The 16466-nt window shown below is 48.8% G+C and overlaps 1 protein-coding gene across 1 annotated transcript in view; it reads left to right on the top strand.

Moving 5' to 3' along the window:
* The first annotated feature begins 1585 nt into the window (after positions 1-1585).
* The window catches only part of LOC143981387 (fermitin family homolog 2-like), a 49444-nt gene continuing 34563 nt past the window's right edge, over positions 1586-16466 (top strand). Inside the window, exons 1-2 of the mRNA XM_077479204.1 lie at positions 1586-1703; positions 8185-8292. Of these exons, the coding sequence (XP_077335330.1) occupies positions 1626-1703; positions 8185-8292 (186 nt within the window). The 5' untranslated portion in view covers positions 1586-1625. The remainder of the gene's footprint in view (positions 1704-8184; positions 8293-16466) is intronic.

Genomic DNA, 16466 nt, shown 5'->3' with positions numbered 1-16466 from the left:
GACGGGGCACGATTCCTCCCAATGTCGCCAATGACGGGGCACGATTCCTCCCAATGTCGCCAATGACGGGGCACGATTCCTCCCATGTCCCAATGACGGGGCACGATTCCTCCCAATGACGGGGCACGATTCCTCCCAATGACGGGGCACGATTCCTCCCAATGACGGGCACGATTCCTCCCAATGACGGGGCACGATTCCTCCAAATGACGGGGCACGATTCCTCCCAATGACGGGGCACGATTCCTCCCAATGACGGGGCACGATTCCTCCCAATGACGGGGCACGATTCTCCCAATGACGGGGCACGATTCCTCCAATGACGGGGCACGATTCCTCCCAATGACGGGGCACGATTCCTCCCAATGACGGGGCACGATTCCTCCCAATGACGGGGCACGATTCCTCCCAATGACGGGGCACGATTCCTCCCAATGACGGGGCACGATTCCTCCCAATGACGGGGCACGATTCCTCCCAATGACGGGGCACGATTCCTCCCAATGACGGGGCACGATTCCTCCCAATGACGGGGCACGATTCCTCCCAATGACGGGGCACGATTCCTCCCAATGACGGGGCACGATTCCTCCCAATGACGGGGCACGATTCTCCCAATGTCAAAAATGACGGGGCACGATTCCTCCCAATGTCAAAAATGACGGGGCACGATTCCTCCCAATGTCAAAAATGACGGGGCACGATTCCTGCCAATGTCAAAAATGACGGGGCACGATTCCTGCCAATGACGGGGCACGATTCCTGCCAATGTCGCCAATGACGGGGCACGATTCCTCCCAATGTCGCCATGACGGGCACGATTCCTCCCAATGTCGCCAATGACGGGGCACGATTCCCTCCCAATGTCGGGGCACGATTCCTCCCAATGTCGGGGCACGATTCCTCCCAATGTCGGGGCACGATTCCTCCCAATGTCGGGGCACGATTCCTCCCAATGTCGGGGGCACGATTCCTCCCAAATGTCGGGGCACCATTCCTCCCAATGTCGGGGCACCATTCCTCCCAATGTCGGGGCACCATTCCTCCCAATGTCGCCAATGACGGGGCACCATTCCTCCCAATGTCGCCAATGATATGGTATGATTCCTGCCAAAGTCACCAATGACTGGGCACCATTCCTGCCAACGATGGGGCACGATTCTTGCCAATGTCTCCAAGGAAATGGTACGACTCCTGCCAATGTTACCAAGGAATGGGGCACAATTTTTCCCACTGACACCAGCAATGGACCATTGTTTGCTCTGTTATGCCCAGGGTCTTTTCTACTCCCACTGACCATGATCTGGCCCCGAATGCTGTCTGAAGGACAGTAAACTGGCCCTTTTTTGTTTATAAAGTTTGGAGACCCCTGGTCTAGTCACAGTGGGCAGAGAGGCGCCCAAGCTCTATTACCTAAATGCAGCAGAAAAAATTTGGGTCACCACTGGATGTACAGAAGGACAATGGTGGGTAAAACCGCTCCTTCATATGCATTTCATCTTTGTAGCGGGTCGCCCGGAGTTCAGCTTTACGATAAATGCTTCAAATAGAACTCCAGTCTGTTGACTGCGCTCTTCTCTCCCTTTCTAACATGTTGCAGGTGGTTGGACTCCTCCCGATCGCTCATGGAACAAGATGTGAAGGACAATGAAGCCTTGCTACTTCGATTTAAATACTACAGCTTCTTTGACTTGAACCCCAAGGTAATTCAATGCTTTTCATTTCCTCCCGGTGAGCTCCAACGCATTGCAGACATGTGTGAAGCAGAAGGGAATTTCAAGGGTCAAACAGGTTAATGCAGAACTGCTGTGGATCTCCTCTATACTGGACGTCTGTAGAAAGATCAAACCAGCTCAGATAGGACCTTTTTGTAAATATTCGGAAAGACATCGGAGGATTAACAACCAACATTTTTATTTATTTTTTTGCTTGATTTTTGCACTACATATTTGTAAGTGGTTAGCAAATCCCCAGCCTGACCTCTCTTGCCCCATCAGCCACCTAAAAGTAACGTAAGGAGCTGCGCTCACAAACCCGCAGATCTGAAACAAAAAGTGCAAGTGGATGAATAAAGTGACAAAGTCCAAAAATGTTTTAAGTGAAATGTATGACAATCTGATAAATGAACCGTCCGGGAAAAGTCCTCCAAAGGAAAAGTAAGTGATTGGAAGAACCCAATACGGTGACCGTCTCCTGTGACTTTGTAGGACAATGTGAATCCACCACCACATAGAGTGCAAGCTTACCAGCCGCACAGGCTTTAGAGCGTGTGGACAATACCCAGCCAGGGCCTTTGATCCTCTGTTGGGGATCTCCAAACTGTGGCCTTCCAGTTGTTACGAACTACCCATGAGGCATTGAAAAACTCTGACGTTCACAGACGTGACTGGGGGCATGATGGGGAATTATGGTTCCTGAACAACTGGAGGGCCAGAGTTGGAATATCCCTGTCTATGTGCCTCTGATGGCCGATCAAACTTTCAAAGCCACTCGGTGTAGGTACATTGAGTGGATTCGAATATTTGGCTTTTGATCGAGGATGACTCCTACAAGTCTCTAGGAGTACCTGGCCTTATCGGGCCATCGGAGGCGGCGGGGAGGATCAAAGGCCCTGGATGGGTATTGGCCACACGCTCTAAAGCTTGTGCAGCTGGAAAGCTTGGAGACTTTTCAGGGCTGTTTTATCAGATGTCATACATTTCATTTACATTTTTTACAAATGTGTTTTTTGGACTTTTTGTCACTTTATTCATCCACTTGCACTTTTTGGTTTCATGTGACACTTTCTTTTTTTATTTTAGATATCTGGTTTGTGAGCGCAGCTCCTTGTGTTGCTTGCTGTATTTGTGTGTATTTCACTTTGAATTGCAGGTTAACGCCGCAGTTTTTTTATTTATACCATTAGCCACCTACATACCTCCTTCTACTGCACACATAGAAAGGGCGTAATACCCCCATCCTGATATAACTAGAGGATTGTCCAGATATACACATCATACATATTCAAGAGTCTGTAGACTCCGACCATCACACTCTTATGATTAGTAATGAGTTGGTTCCCCCATTGTGGCCAAAGATGGGGGAGTTGGTTCCCCCATTTTGGCCATAGATGGGGAGTTGGTTCCCCCATTTTGGCCATAGATGGGGAGTTGGTTCCCCCATTTTGGCCATAGATGGGGAGTTGGTTCCCCCATTTTGGCCATAGATGGGGAGTTGGTTCCCCCATTTTGGCCATAGAAGGGGAGTTGGTTCCCCATTTTGGCCATAGAAGGGGAGTTGGTTCCCCCATTGTGGCCATAGAAGGGGAGTTGGTTCCCCCATTGTGGCCATAGAAGGGGAGTTGGTTCCCCATTGTGGCCATAGAAGGGGAGTTGGTTCCCCCATTGTGGCCATAGAAGGGGAGTTGGTTCCCCATTGTGGCCATAGAAGGGGAGTTGGTTCCCCCATTGTGGCCATAGAAGGGGAGTTGGTTCCCCCATTGTGGCCATAGAAGGGGAGTTGGTTCCCCCATTGTGGCCATAGAAGGGGAGTTGGTTCCCCCATTGTGGCCATAGAAGGGGAGTTGGTTCCCCCATTGTGGCCATAGAAGGGGGAGTTGGTTCCCCCATTGTGGCCATAGAAGGGGAGTTGGTTCCCCCATTGTGGCCATAGAAGGGGAGTTGGTTCCCCCATTGTGGCCATAGAAGGGGAGTTGGTTCCCCCATTGTGGCCATAGAAGGGGAGTTGGTTCCCCCATTGTGGCCATAGAAGGGGAGTTGGGTTCCCCCATTGTGGCCATAGAAGGGGAGTTGGTTCCCCCATTGTGGCCATAGAAGGGGAGTTGGTTCCCCCATTGTGGCCATAGATGGGGGGTTGGTTCCCCCATACCGTGGCCATAGATGGGGAGTTGGTTCCCCCATACCGTGGCCATAGATGGGGAGTTTGGTTCCCCCATACCGTGGCCATAGATGGGGAGTTGGTTCCCCCATACCGTGGCCATAGATGGGGAGTTGGTTCCCCCATACCGTGGCCATAGATGGGGAGTTGGTTTCCCCCCATACCGTGGCCATAGATGGGGAGTTGGTTCCCCCCCCCCCACCGTGGCCATAGATGGGGAGTTGGTTCCCCCCCCCCACCGTGGCCATAGATGGGGAGTTGGTTTCCCCCCCCCACCGTGGCCATAGATGGGGAGTTGGTTTCCCCCCCCCACCGTGGCCATAGATGGGGAGTTGGTTCCCCCCCCCCCACCGTGGCCATAGATGGGGAGTTGGTCCCCCCCCACCGTGGCCAGCACAGTCACAATGGAACACAAATGGGTCTTCACCAAACTGTTTCCACAAGGTTGGAGGAGCACAATGGTGTACAATGTCTTTGTATAATGGGGTATTACCTGGGACCCTTTCCCTGGAGAGACCTGAACTCCTCAGGAGGGAGTTCACATACTTTTGCCCACATGGTGTCAGTCTGTGGATATAACTTAGGAATGTGAAGTTCTTCACCAGCTGGGTTTCAGATGTGCGATATTTCTGTCCTCGGTCAGCAGTAAAAACTGTGACAAAGACGACCTCTAACACAGCAGATGTTCCCAGAGGTGAAGTAAACAGATTTCTACCGTCTGGTCATACAATCCTTACCAGCTGTCTGGAAAACCAGTGCCGTCCATACACGTGAAAGCTGTCATTGCATTGAATGGGAAGTTCCATCAATAAAATATTGTTTACATCATGAAAGAATAAAAATTTGATAAAGTTGGGCTTTGAAGATCACTTAGGAGGGGATCTGTGATTATCAATGTGTGTATGGCAGACAAAGAGATACAATGTAATTGGTGCATCCAAAATGTAAATGGCCAACCAAATGGATATTTCAGATGCTGATGGACTCCATCACCCACCGCTCCCCTTTCCTCCTCCCGTGAGCAAGACATGTCTCCTTCTGTACCCCTACCCTGACTTTGTGGTCTCATTCCCCACATTTCATTCTGTAATAATCCATCGTTCAACTCCGGGTCTAATTGCAAATATCTGAGGAAGAATTTGGCTGTGGATTTGTACTTTCTCTCCTGATGACGGAGGTCACTATGGGGTCCAAAAATGGTCCAATTGCACAACTGAAACCCAGCTGGTGAAGAACTTCACATTCCTAAGTTATATCCACAGACTGACACTATGTGGGCAAAAGTATGTGAAGCCGCTCCCGAGGAGTTCAGGTCTCTCTAGGGAAAGGGTCCAGGTAATACTCCATTATACAAAGACATTGTAGACAATTGTGTTCCTCCAACCTTGTGGTAACAGTTTGAAGACCCATTTGTGGTCCACTGTGATGGCTACGATGGGGGGGAACCATCTCCCCATGTATGGCTACAATGGGGGGGAACCATCTCCCCATGTATGGCTACAATGGGGGGGAACCATCTCCCCATGTATGGCTACAATGGGGGGGAACCATCTCCCCATGTATGGCTACGATGGGGGGGAACCATCTCCCCATGTATGGCTACAATGGGGGGGAACCATCTCCCCATGTATGGCTACAATGGGGGGAACCATCTCCCCATGTATGGCTACAATGGGGGGGAACCATCTCCCCATGTATGGCTACAATGGGGGGGAACCATCTCCCCATGTATGGCCACAATGGGGGGGAACCATCTCCCCATGTATGGCCACGATGGGGGGGAACCATCTCCCCATGTATGGCCACGATGGGGGGAACCATCTCCCCATGTATGGCCACGATGGGGGGAACCATCTCCCCATGTATGGCCACGATGGGGGGAACCATCTCCCCATGTATGGCCACGATGGGGGGAACCATCTCCCCATGTATGGCCACGATGGGGGGAACCATCTCCCCATGTATGGCCACGATGGGGGGAACCATCTCCCCATGTATGGCCACGATGGGGGGAACCATCTCCCCATGTATGGCCACGATGGGGGGAACCATCTCCCCATGTATGGCCACGATGGGGGGAACCATCTCCCCATGTATGGCTACGATGGGGGGAACCATCTCCCCATGCATGGCTACGATGGGGGGGGAACCATCTCCCCATGCATGGCTACGATGGGGGGGAACCATCTCCCCATGTATGGCTACGATGGGGGGAACCATCTCCCCATGTATGGCTACGATGGGGGGAACCATCTCCCCATGCATGGCTACGATGGGGGGGGAACCATCTCCCCATGCATGGCTACGATGGGGGGGGAACCATCTCCCCATGCATGGCTACGATGGGGGGGAACCATCTCCCCATGCATGGCTACGATGGGGGGGAACCATCTCCCCATGCATGGCTACGATGGGGGGGAACCATCTCCCCATGCATGGCTACGATGGGGGGGAACCATCTCCCCATGCATGGCTACGATGGGGGGGAACCATCTCCCCATGCATGGCTACGATGGGGGGGAACCATCTCCCCATGTATGGCTACGATGGGGGGAACCATCTCCCCATGCATGGCTACGATGGGGGGGAACCATCTCCCCATGCATGGCTACGATGGGGGGGGAACCATCTCCCCATGCATGGCTACGATGGGGGGGGAACCATCTCCCCATGCATGGCTACGATGGGGGGGGAACCATCTCCCCATGCATGGCTACGATGGGGGGGAACCATCTCCCCATGCATGGCTACGATGGGGGGGAACCATCTCCCCATGCATGGCTACGATGGGGGGGAACCATCTCCCCATGCATGGCTACGATGGGGGGGAACCATCTCCCCATGCATGGCCACGATGGGGGGGAACCATCTCCCCATGCATGGCCACGATGGGGGGGGAACCATCTCCCCACGCATGGCTACGATGGGGGGGGAACCATCTCCCCACGCATGGCTACGATGGGGGGGGGGGAACCATCTCCCCACGCATGGCTACGATGGGGGGGGGGGGAACCATCTCCCCACGCATGGCTACGATGGGGGGGCGGGAACCATCTCCCCACGCATGGCTACGATGGGGGGGGGGAACCATCTCCCCACGCATGGCTACGATGGGGGGGGGGGAACCATCTCCCCACGCATGGCTACGATGGGGGGGGGGGAATCATCTCCCCACGCATGGCTACGATGGGGGGGGGGGACCATCTCCCCACGCATGGCTACGATGGGGGGGGGGGACCATCTCCCCACGCATGGCTACGATGGGGGGGGGGGACCATCTCCCCACGCATGGCTACAATGGGGGGGGAACCATCTCCCCATGCATGGCTACGATGGGGGGGAAACCATCTCCCCATGCATGGGTTTGCTTGGATAAATTGGTAGCTCTGAAGCTTTTGAGAAAAAATCCTGATGGACCGCCTAAAGCCTAAATTTTAATCTGCTGATAATTTGCCTCCCTTTGCTCCTCCTGCCCTTCAACTTTCATTCGATGCCCTATTTTTTTTTTTTCCCTAGCTGGGCCGTCTTTAATGATTGGACCTTGGGCCCTCCCGACTCCACTCATCAACTATTTACGAGCACCTGCATTGGGCCCCACAACAATGACTGGGCCTGGGGGGGCAGCTGCCCCTTTATGCCCTGTGTTAAAGACGGCCCTGATTCCTAGTGATGTCATCACTGGATCTCGGCGCTTCCCTATGCAATGCAGGCAGATCATGGCTGGTGGGAGTGGCTGGGACGGGGGGGGGGGGCTTCCTGAAAAAACATCCCAGCACCCGGCCTCTGCGTTCCTCTCAAGAGCCCTGTTGCAAGCAGTGGGCTTGGCTCTTGGCAGGCGTTATGAAATTTTAACAAAAACGCCTTGATGGGCGGGTGTCGGTCTGGAGGAGTGAGCGTTTTCATACAGACGATCGTAGGTGATGCTGATCCTCCATGATCACGAGAACTGAAATCCAACGAGCGAAAGTGGGGAGGCCAGACACGGGCTGGGGGTGTGTGTGTGTGCTAGATGATGCTGGACGTCCTCCAGCCAGGAAATGAGACAGGGCTTTATCTGACTTGCTGCAGCTTCTAATGCACATTGTGAGAAGGTCACAGTGTGCGGTGAAATCGGAGGCTGGCATTTCAGTCTAGGAGAGGGGCCGGTACTGAAGGGGGGTGGGGGTTGGAGGTCAGATGTGCAGGCTGGGTGGGGCTCCCTTTACCCCCCCCCCCATTATGACCTCACAGTGTAAGATTTGCTTGCTGTGTCACGTAGACTGGAAGATGCTGTAATGACTTCCAGATGTCTGTGTTGCTGTCTTGCAGTATGACGCCATCAGAATCAATCAGCTGTATGAACAAGCCAAGTGGTCCATTCTGCTGGAGGAGATCGAATGTACGGAGGAGGAGATGATGATGTTCGCGGCTCTGCAGGTAAGGCAGGACCTCGGGGGCGGGATATGTGAATGATGTCATACGTGGCAATCAACACGTCACAGGAGAAGACGCCTAAAGGCGGAGTTGCGTGAAATGAACTCTTCTCGTTCTTTAAATGCAGTAGAACAAATAAAAGGTACGCCTGCCCTCCTACACATACAGGACCATTCATGATACGGGGAAACCTTCCACCGCCTCAATCCCAGCATTACACCCCCTCCCGGTCCTCACCACCTCTCCGTGCCGTCATACTTTAAAAATTAAAGATCACTAAAAGTGCTAGCTATCAATTATCAACCAATAACCAAACCACATGATAAATAATCAAATCATCAAGAGTAACGACCAAAGAGCTTTGTATGCGGCAATTCAACACGACAGCGCCTTGAAAAAGTATTCATACCCCTCGAAATTCCCCAATTACATCCAAAACCATAAATGTATTTTATTGGGATTTTATGTGATGGACCAACACAAAGTGTCACATAATTGTGAAGTGGAAGGAAAATGATAAATGATACAAATAAATATGTGAAAAGTGTGGGGGAGGGGCATTTGTATGGCGCCCCCCGGAGTCAATACTTTGTAGAACCCCCTTTCTCTACAAGTCTTTTTGGGGGTGTCTCTACCAGCTTTGCCCATCTAGAGAGGACATTTCTGCCCATTCTTCTTCTTTGTAGAATATCTCAAGTTCTGTCAGGCTGGATTCACACCTAATGGCAGTTTTAGTGCTTTTTACATTTTTGTAGATTTGCACTACGGTCCATTTAACATGGTTTCCTATGGAACACGTTCTGTATTGCAAATCTGCAAAAAGCACTAAAAATGCCACAGGTGTGAATCCAGCCGCCTCAGATCGGATGGAGAGCGTCTGCGATCAGCAATTTTCAAGTCTGGCCACAGAGTCTCAATGGGATTTAGGTCTGGACTGTGACTGGGCCATTCTAAAGCCTCATACACACGGTCGGACTTTGTACAAACTTTTCCGTGGACTTTTGTACAAAGGGCGTGGTCCACAAGTTTGTATTGCATACACACGGTCGGACTTTTTGACAACAAACACGAACGTAACGACGTCACAACGTACTGACGCCGCTTCAAAAGAGGACGTTCAATGACTCCAGCGCCACCTTTGGTGAACTTCTGTATTGTAGTCTGATCTTTTGCGTGTTTGTACCTTGTACAAAAGTCCGATGCTTTTGCGTACACACGGTCGGACTTTGCTCCATCGGACTTTTGTTGCCAGAAAGTTTGTCCGTTCGCACAGCCAACAAAAGTCAGATGAAAACAGAAAAAAGTTTGTCCGATGGAGCGTACACACGGGTCGGATGTTGCTCCAAAACGGCTAATTTGCATGTTTGTTGTCAAAAAGTCCGACAGTGTGTACAGGCCTTTACACATGAATATGCTTTGATCTAAACATACGTTAGATTGAAAAAAAAAAAAAGCACACAAGTCCATCCAGTTCAACCACAAAAATAAAAAATAAATCGTACAATCCCATATACCCAATTCTATACCCACAGTTGATCCAGAGGAAGGCGAAAAAACCGCAGCAGAGCATGATCCAATTTGCTAAAGCAGGAGAAAAAAAAAAATTCCTTCCTGATCCCCCGAGAGGCAATCGGATTTTCCCCGGATCGTTAACCATTCCATTGCCCCAGATATTTGAAATAACGGTTGGTTAGAGGGTGGCTGAAGAGTAACTCTAGCTTTTGTTGAGGAATTAAACCACCCCCTCCCCCCCTCACTCTGGGTAATCAATGTACATAACAAGTGTTTAAATGAACTCCGCGCCAAAAAGTGTAAAAAATAAATAAAAAAAAAAGCTAATAAAAATGAAGCTGGTCCCCTGGTTGGACAAAGCGATCGATTTAAAATTGGTGGTAAACAGAGGGGACTAGTAGATTAACTAGTGGTGACGGCAATAATGAAAAAAAAAATCATTATAGACGTAACATATTATAAAACCAAAAATGAAAAAAACAAGTGATAAAGAATAAAGGTTGCCAAAAACACTATATGTGAAAAAAAAAAAAAAGATTCATCACAAAAATAAACAATAGTGATGAATATAAAGTCCCAACTGTGAAAAACGGCAGTTCTGTTGTAGCCGGTGGTCTTCTTCTAGGTGTATAGACTCTTCTTTGTGGTTTTGTTGTTGTTGTGTTTTATTTTTTTTGTTTTTTTTTGGGGGGGGGTTTCTAATTATTAAAAAAAAAAAAAAAACTGAATGGCTTTACATCATGGGGATTCTTCCTATTTTATATATATAATTTTTTTTTTTTTTCAGTTTTTTTTATTATTGAGAATAGTAATATAACAGAGATTACAATATAATGTAGATGGTGGGAGTTCCTTCACCAAGAAACAAACAAAACGCCCCCCACAGTGCTGAGTAACAAATCTGCTTTACCAGATACAATTGACTTCTTTTAATTAAAAAGGTGGCTAAAGAGTAACTCCACTTTTGTTGAGGAATTAACCCCCCCCTCCCTCCCTCTGGGGTAATCGATGTACATGAACGAGCTTTGTTGCGGATTCCTACCCGTTTCTGCTCTGAAGAAAAATCAGTTTTGTGTTTGCAGACAGATTCTGAAAGAGGGAAGGTCTGATTCATTATTATCACCTGATGCGCTCTCGGTGTTCTGATGAGGAACGCTGTAGGGTGTGCCGCCTTTTTAGAAGTATATAACCCTTGAGAGTGTATCTCACCGAAACTGTAATTCCTATTGCAGGGGATGCCTAAAATCTGGCTTGTATCTTAGGGCAGACTTTTGGGGAAAATGCAGTGTGAGCCAATCACGCAAGCAGGAAATTACGTTTTTTTTGGGGGGGGGGGGGGGGCGGTCCTTATACTGTCTGTGTACAGAGCGCCCCCAGTCTGTCATGTTACTTTGAGTTTTACAGAAAATGACAGCGGCGGCGTGTTGGGAAGGAAAGGTCATTTTTAATAACGTTCAATTACGATATGACTTGTGTAGACATTTTATTTTATTTATTTCACTTACTTGTATAGCGCCATCAATTTACGCAGCGCTTTACATATACATTGTACATTCACATACATGTTACATGATACATGTTATCTTTTTTTTCTTTTGCTACATTTTTCCATGAATGTGGAGTTATTCCTTTTTTTTTTTTTTTTTTTTTTTAAAGACTTTTTAAAATAGTTGACACGTCTATCTTAAAAGACCGGATCCGATTTATTAAAGTGGAACTCCAGCCAAAGAGAGAGAATGTGGTAAAACGTGAATGTGATCTGCTGTAGTTCTTTTCCGGTGGAGATCGGCGAATGTTTTTGAGCTGAGCAAAAAGTTTGTCCCGGACCTCACCTATTCGGCCAACAGCAGAATTTGCACGGGGGGGGGGGGGATGGGTGGTGGTGGGAGCTCAGCAGAATGTTCACCTGCCGAACGCCCCACAATGCACGGCGTGCTGCACTGCACAGTGAATTCTGAGCCTTGATTGGGAAAAGCTTCGCCCAATCGGGGCACAGTGGATAGCTGGTTAAGGACGCAGCGGCCGGCTTCCTCTCGGCTGCGTCCTTAACAACGGATGACTCATCGTCTGGCTTCCCCACCGACAACTGAATAAAAAAATAAACATTGCCAGCTATAGAGAAAAGTGAAAAAAAAGGGACAAGGTGCTTTGGGGTGGCCATGTGGCCTGTTATGGTTCAGGAGGGGGGGGGGGGGGGGGGCGACACTCGCTTGTCCCCTTTTCCCCCACTCCAATTCCTGACCGGATGGCTGCATGCTTGGATCAGAGTTTGGTATGGATTTTGGGGGGGGGGGGGGGGGGGGGAGAGAAGCCATGGCAATTTTTTTGGTTTGTTTTAAAATGTTAATTTAATATTTAATTTAATCAAATATTATTATTTTTTTTTCTTTTTAAAAATATCAGTTTTGCTGCAGCAGGTTCTATACATGGTACAGATGCTCCACTTTACAGGCAGAATAAGGGAAACCCCCAGGCACAATATTTAGGAATTTTTTTATTGTTTCTAAAAACAATCCTTTTTAAAAAATAATTGTTTGCATTGTTACATCCCCCCCTCCCCCAGGGCAGTGTCTGGACGCTCATACCCCTTTTATGACCAATAACTTGCATAAAAGCCTTCAAAATGGGCCCATAGAATTCAATGGGGTTCTGTTCGGCCCAACTCTATTTTTCCGGCATCGCATACATACACACACACCTACCACACTGCACAGCCAGGAGGTGACACCACCGTTCACTCTTGAAGCCTCTTGTGTTCCCGGCCCGCTCGGTAGACTATGAAGGAACAAAGTCTCTCCGCTTTGAATATCTCTTTCCTCACTTTCTTCTAAAAAAAGACGTGTGTGTGTGTGTGTGTGTGTCTATATATATATATATATATATATATATATATATATATATATATACACACACACACACTGGGTCACCTCTGTCCCAGTATTGTCTCTTCCCCCCCCCCCCCCCAATACGTGTGTGTACACGGGGTCACCTCTGTCCCGGTATTGTCTCCCCCCTCCCCTCCCCTCCCCCCCCCCCACCCCATACATGTTTGTGTGTACACGGGGTCACTGAACTGTTCTTGGCAGGGAGGCGGACGCACATCCTTGGGACTCCTGAGGTTTTGCTGATCTGTGCAGTTCAGAAATGGAACACAAAGCAGCCCAAACATTGCGATTTACAACCCGGAGGTGGATTTTTTAATTTGTTTTTCTGTGGAGGGTTTTCATTGAACACGTTTTTGATTTAATGTTTTAATATTCGTTTTTTTGCATCTATGTGGTGCCAACAAATTCCTCCGCCGTCCTCCGCCTTACCGTCCAACGTCACAGTCCTAGCCCTTTTATAGGGCCACAGGGGCCGCCTCCTATGGAGCCAGCAACAGGAGAGGACCAACCTGAACACTCAACTCCGCGATCAAATGACTTTTTATTTAAATATATTCCTCAGTAGACGATAACCTTATAAATCCACATTATGTGCAAGAAGTGTAACCTATGCACAGACTCCACCCACTACAGGAGGGGGCGGAGACCAGACCAGTCCCCCTGCACAAGGAAAGAGCAGAGCTGTGGGAGGGACTCGGCAGACTCCACCCACTACAGGAGGGGGCGGAGACTAGACCAGTCCCCCTGCACAAGGAAAGAGCAGAGCTGTGGGAGGGACTCGGCAGACTCCACCCACTACAGGAGGGGGTGGAGACTAGACAGTCCACCTGCACAAGGAGAGCGAGAGCAGCAGTGGTGGCCGGTGCTTAATAATTGGGGGGCTCGGGGGGGGGGGGCGCAATCCAACGCCACCCCCCATGGGAGGCAGACATGGATCCGGGCTGCAGTTCCTCACTTCGGGGCCATTGCTGCTTCTCCAGGCAGAACAGGAAGCGGGTCCTAACTGGGACAAGATTGGCTGGGAGTCCGAAGACTCCCCAGCCAATCGGGTCCCAGGACCCGCTTCTTGATTGTCCGAGAAGAGAAACGGGAAGACATTAGTGAAATATTAATGCACTATTGTCACACAAGTGGGTGGGGCCGGGGCGCAGTGCTCTGAGCCCCAAACCCACCCCTTTTTTTTTTTTAAGCCAATTGGAGCCTCGGGCCTCTAATCGTGTGCTTCAAAGAAAAAAAAAACATACCCAAAGTGACGTTCCATGCTTCCGAGCATGCGTCGAATTGTTTCCGAGCATGCGTAGGAATTTTGCGTGCCGATCAGAATTTTTTCCGACCGAAGAATAGAGAACCTGCTCTCAATCTTTTGCTGGCTGGAATCCGATGGAGCGCACACACGGTTGGAATTTCTAACCGAAAGCTCTCATCGGTCTTTTGCTGGGGAAATCTCTGACCGCGTGTGCGGGGCTTTAGGAGCATATTTATCATGTGGGGTCCATACATAGCAGTATAGGTGATTTACATTCCGGGAGAAAGTACAAGCTCCGTGCAGAGTGCCATTCGTGATGGGAAAGGGACTTGAGGTGCCGGCAGTACGACATCTTTGAGGCACGGCCCATTGACACAAACGCCCCCGTTAGTCATTGCTGTCAGCAGATGCCACAATCCCGGCCACACCTCCCTCCCTCCCTGCCCCCCCATTGCTGGTTTGATTGACGGCTCCGTTGGCTCTGTGACCTCATACAGCCACGAGGGAGCAAACAGGAAGTCAGAAAACCCAGGACATACATTTATGGTGAAATTTTAAATACCCAAAATAGTTCCAGATGTGGGAGTAGAGCGAGTTGTGTGTTCTCCGAGCTGGGGGGGAGGGGGTCACATGGGGACAGCCAGATCTCCACAGTGTATCTACCAAACCGGATGCTGCAGGGAAAACCATCCTGTGATTTGGGTAAAAAAAAGTTGAGTGGGGGGGGGGCGGCTGTTGAGGATGCAACCAGGTTTCCCTAAGTATGGTTCCAAAACTGGACTATGCCATTTAAGAACCAGTCATGAGTCCTCCTAATACAGCCTTTCTCTTTTTACTTTGGTGGAATCACTGAAATAACTTTCTAGGTCTCAAGCTAGAAAGAATGTTCCTTACATTGGTGATCAGTGGGAAGAACGTTCCTTACATTGGTGATCAGTGAGAAGAATGTTCCTTACATTGGTGATCAGTGAGAAGAATGTTCCTTACATTGGTGATCAGTGAGAAGAATGTTCCTTACATTGGTGATCAGTGGGAAGAATGTTCCTTACATTGGTGATCAGTGAGAAGAATGTTCCTTACATTGGGATCAGTGAGAAGAATGGTCCTTACATTGGTGATCAGTGAGAAGAATGTTCCTTACATTGGTGATCAGTGGGAAGAATGTTCCTTACATTGGTGATCAGTGGGAAGAATGTTCCTTACATTGGTGATCAGTGAGAAGAATGTTCCTTACATTGGTGATCAGTGAGAAGAATGTTCCTTACATTGGTGATCAGTGAGAAGAATGTTCCTTACATTGGTGATCAGTGAGAAGAATGTTCCTTACATTGGTGATCAGTGAGAAGAATGTTCCTTACATTGGTGATCAGTGAGAAGAATGGTCCTTACATTGGTGATCAGTGAGAAGAATGTTCCTTACATTGGTGATCAGTGGGAAGAATGTTCCTTACATTGGTGATCAGTGGGAAGAATGTTCCTTACATTGGTGATCAGTGAGAAGAATGTTCCTTACATTGGTGATCAGTGAGAAGAATGTTCCTTACATTGGTGATCAGTGAGAAGAATGTTCCTTACATTGGTGATCAGTGAGAAGAATGTTCCTTACATTGGTGGTCAGTGAGAAGAATGTTCCTTACATTGATGATCAGTGAGAAGAATGTTCCTTACATTGGTGATCGGTGAGAAGAACGTTCCTTACATTGGTGATCAGTGAGAAGAATGTTCCTTACATTGGTGATCGGTGAGAAGAATGTTCCTTACATTGGTGATCAGTGAGAAGAATGTTCCTTACATTGGTGATCAGTGGGAAGAATGTCCCTTACATTGGTGATCAGTGAGAAGAATGTTCCTTACATTGGTGATCAGTGAGAAGAATGTTCCTTACATTGGTGATCGGTGGGAAGAATGTTCCTTACATTGGTGATCAGTGAGAAGAATGGTCCTTACATTGGTGATCAGTGGGAAGAATGTTCCTTACATTGGTGATCAGTGAGAAGAATGTTCCTTACATTGGTGATCAGTGGGAAGAATGTTCCTTACATTGGTGATCAGTGAGAAGAATGTTCCTTACATTGGTGATCAGTGGGAAGAATGTTCCTTACATTGGTGATCGGTGAGAAGAATGTTCCTTACATTGGTGATCGGTGAGAAGAATGTTCCTTACATTGGTGATCAGTGGGAAGAATGTTCCTTACATTGGTGATCAGTGAGAAGAATGATCCTTACATTGGTGATCAGTGAGAAGAATGTTCCTTACATTGGTGATCAGTGGGAAGAATGTTCCTTACATTGGTGATCAGTGAGAAGAATGTTCCTTACATTGGTGATCAGTGGGAAGAATGTCCCTTACATTGGTGATCAGTGGGAAGAATGTTCCTTACATTGGTGATCAGTGAGAAGAATGATCCTTACATTGGTGATCAGTGAGAAGAATGTTCCTTACATTGGTGATCAGTGGGAAGAATGTTCCTTACATTGGTGATCAGTGAGAAGAATGTTCCTTACATTGGTGATCAGTGAGAAGAATGTTCCTT

The sequence above is a fragment of the Lithobates pipiens genome, unplaced genomic scaffold (assembly GCF_037356315.1).
Source record: "Lithobates pipiens isolate NorthernLeopardFrog02 unplaced genomic scaffold, aLitPip1_a1.2 Scaffold_143, whole genome shotgun sequence".
NCBI lineage: Eukaryota > Metazoa > Chordata > Amphibia > Anura > Ranidae > Lithobates > Lithobates pipiens.
Note: the sequence above shows the minus strand (reverse complement) of the source record. Positions and strands in the feature narration are given on the sequence as shown.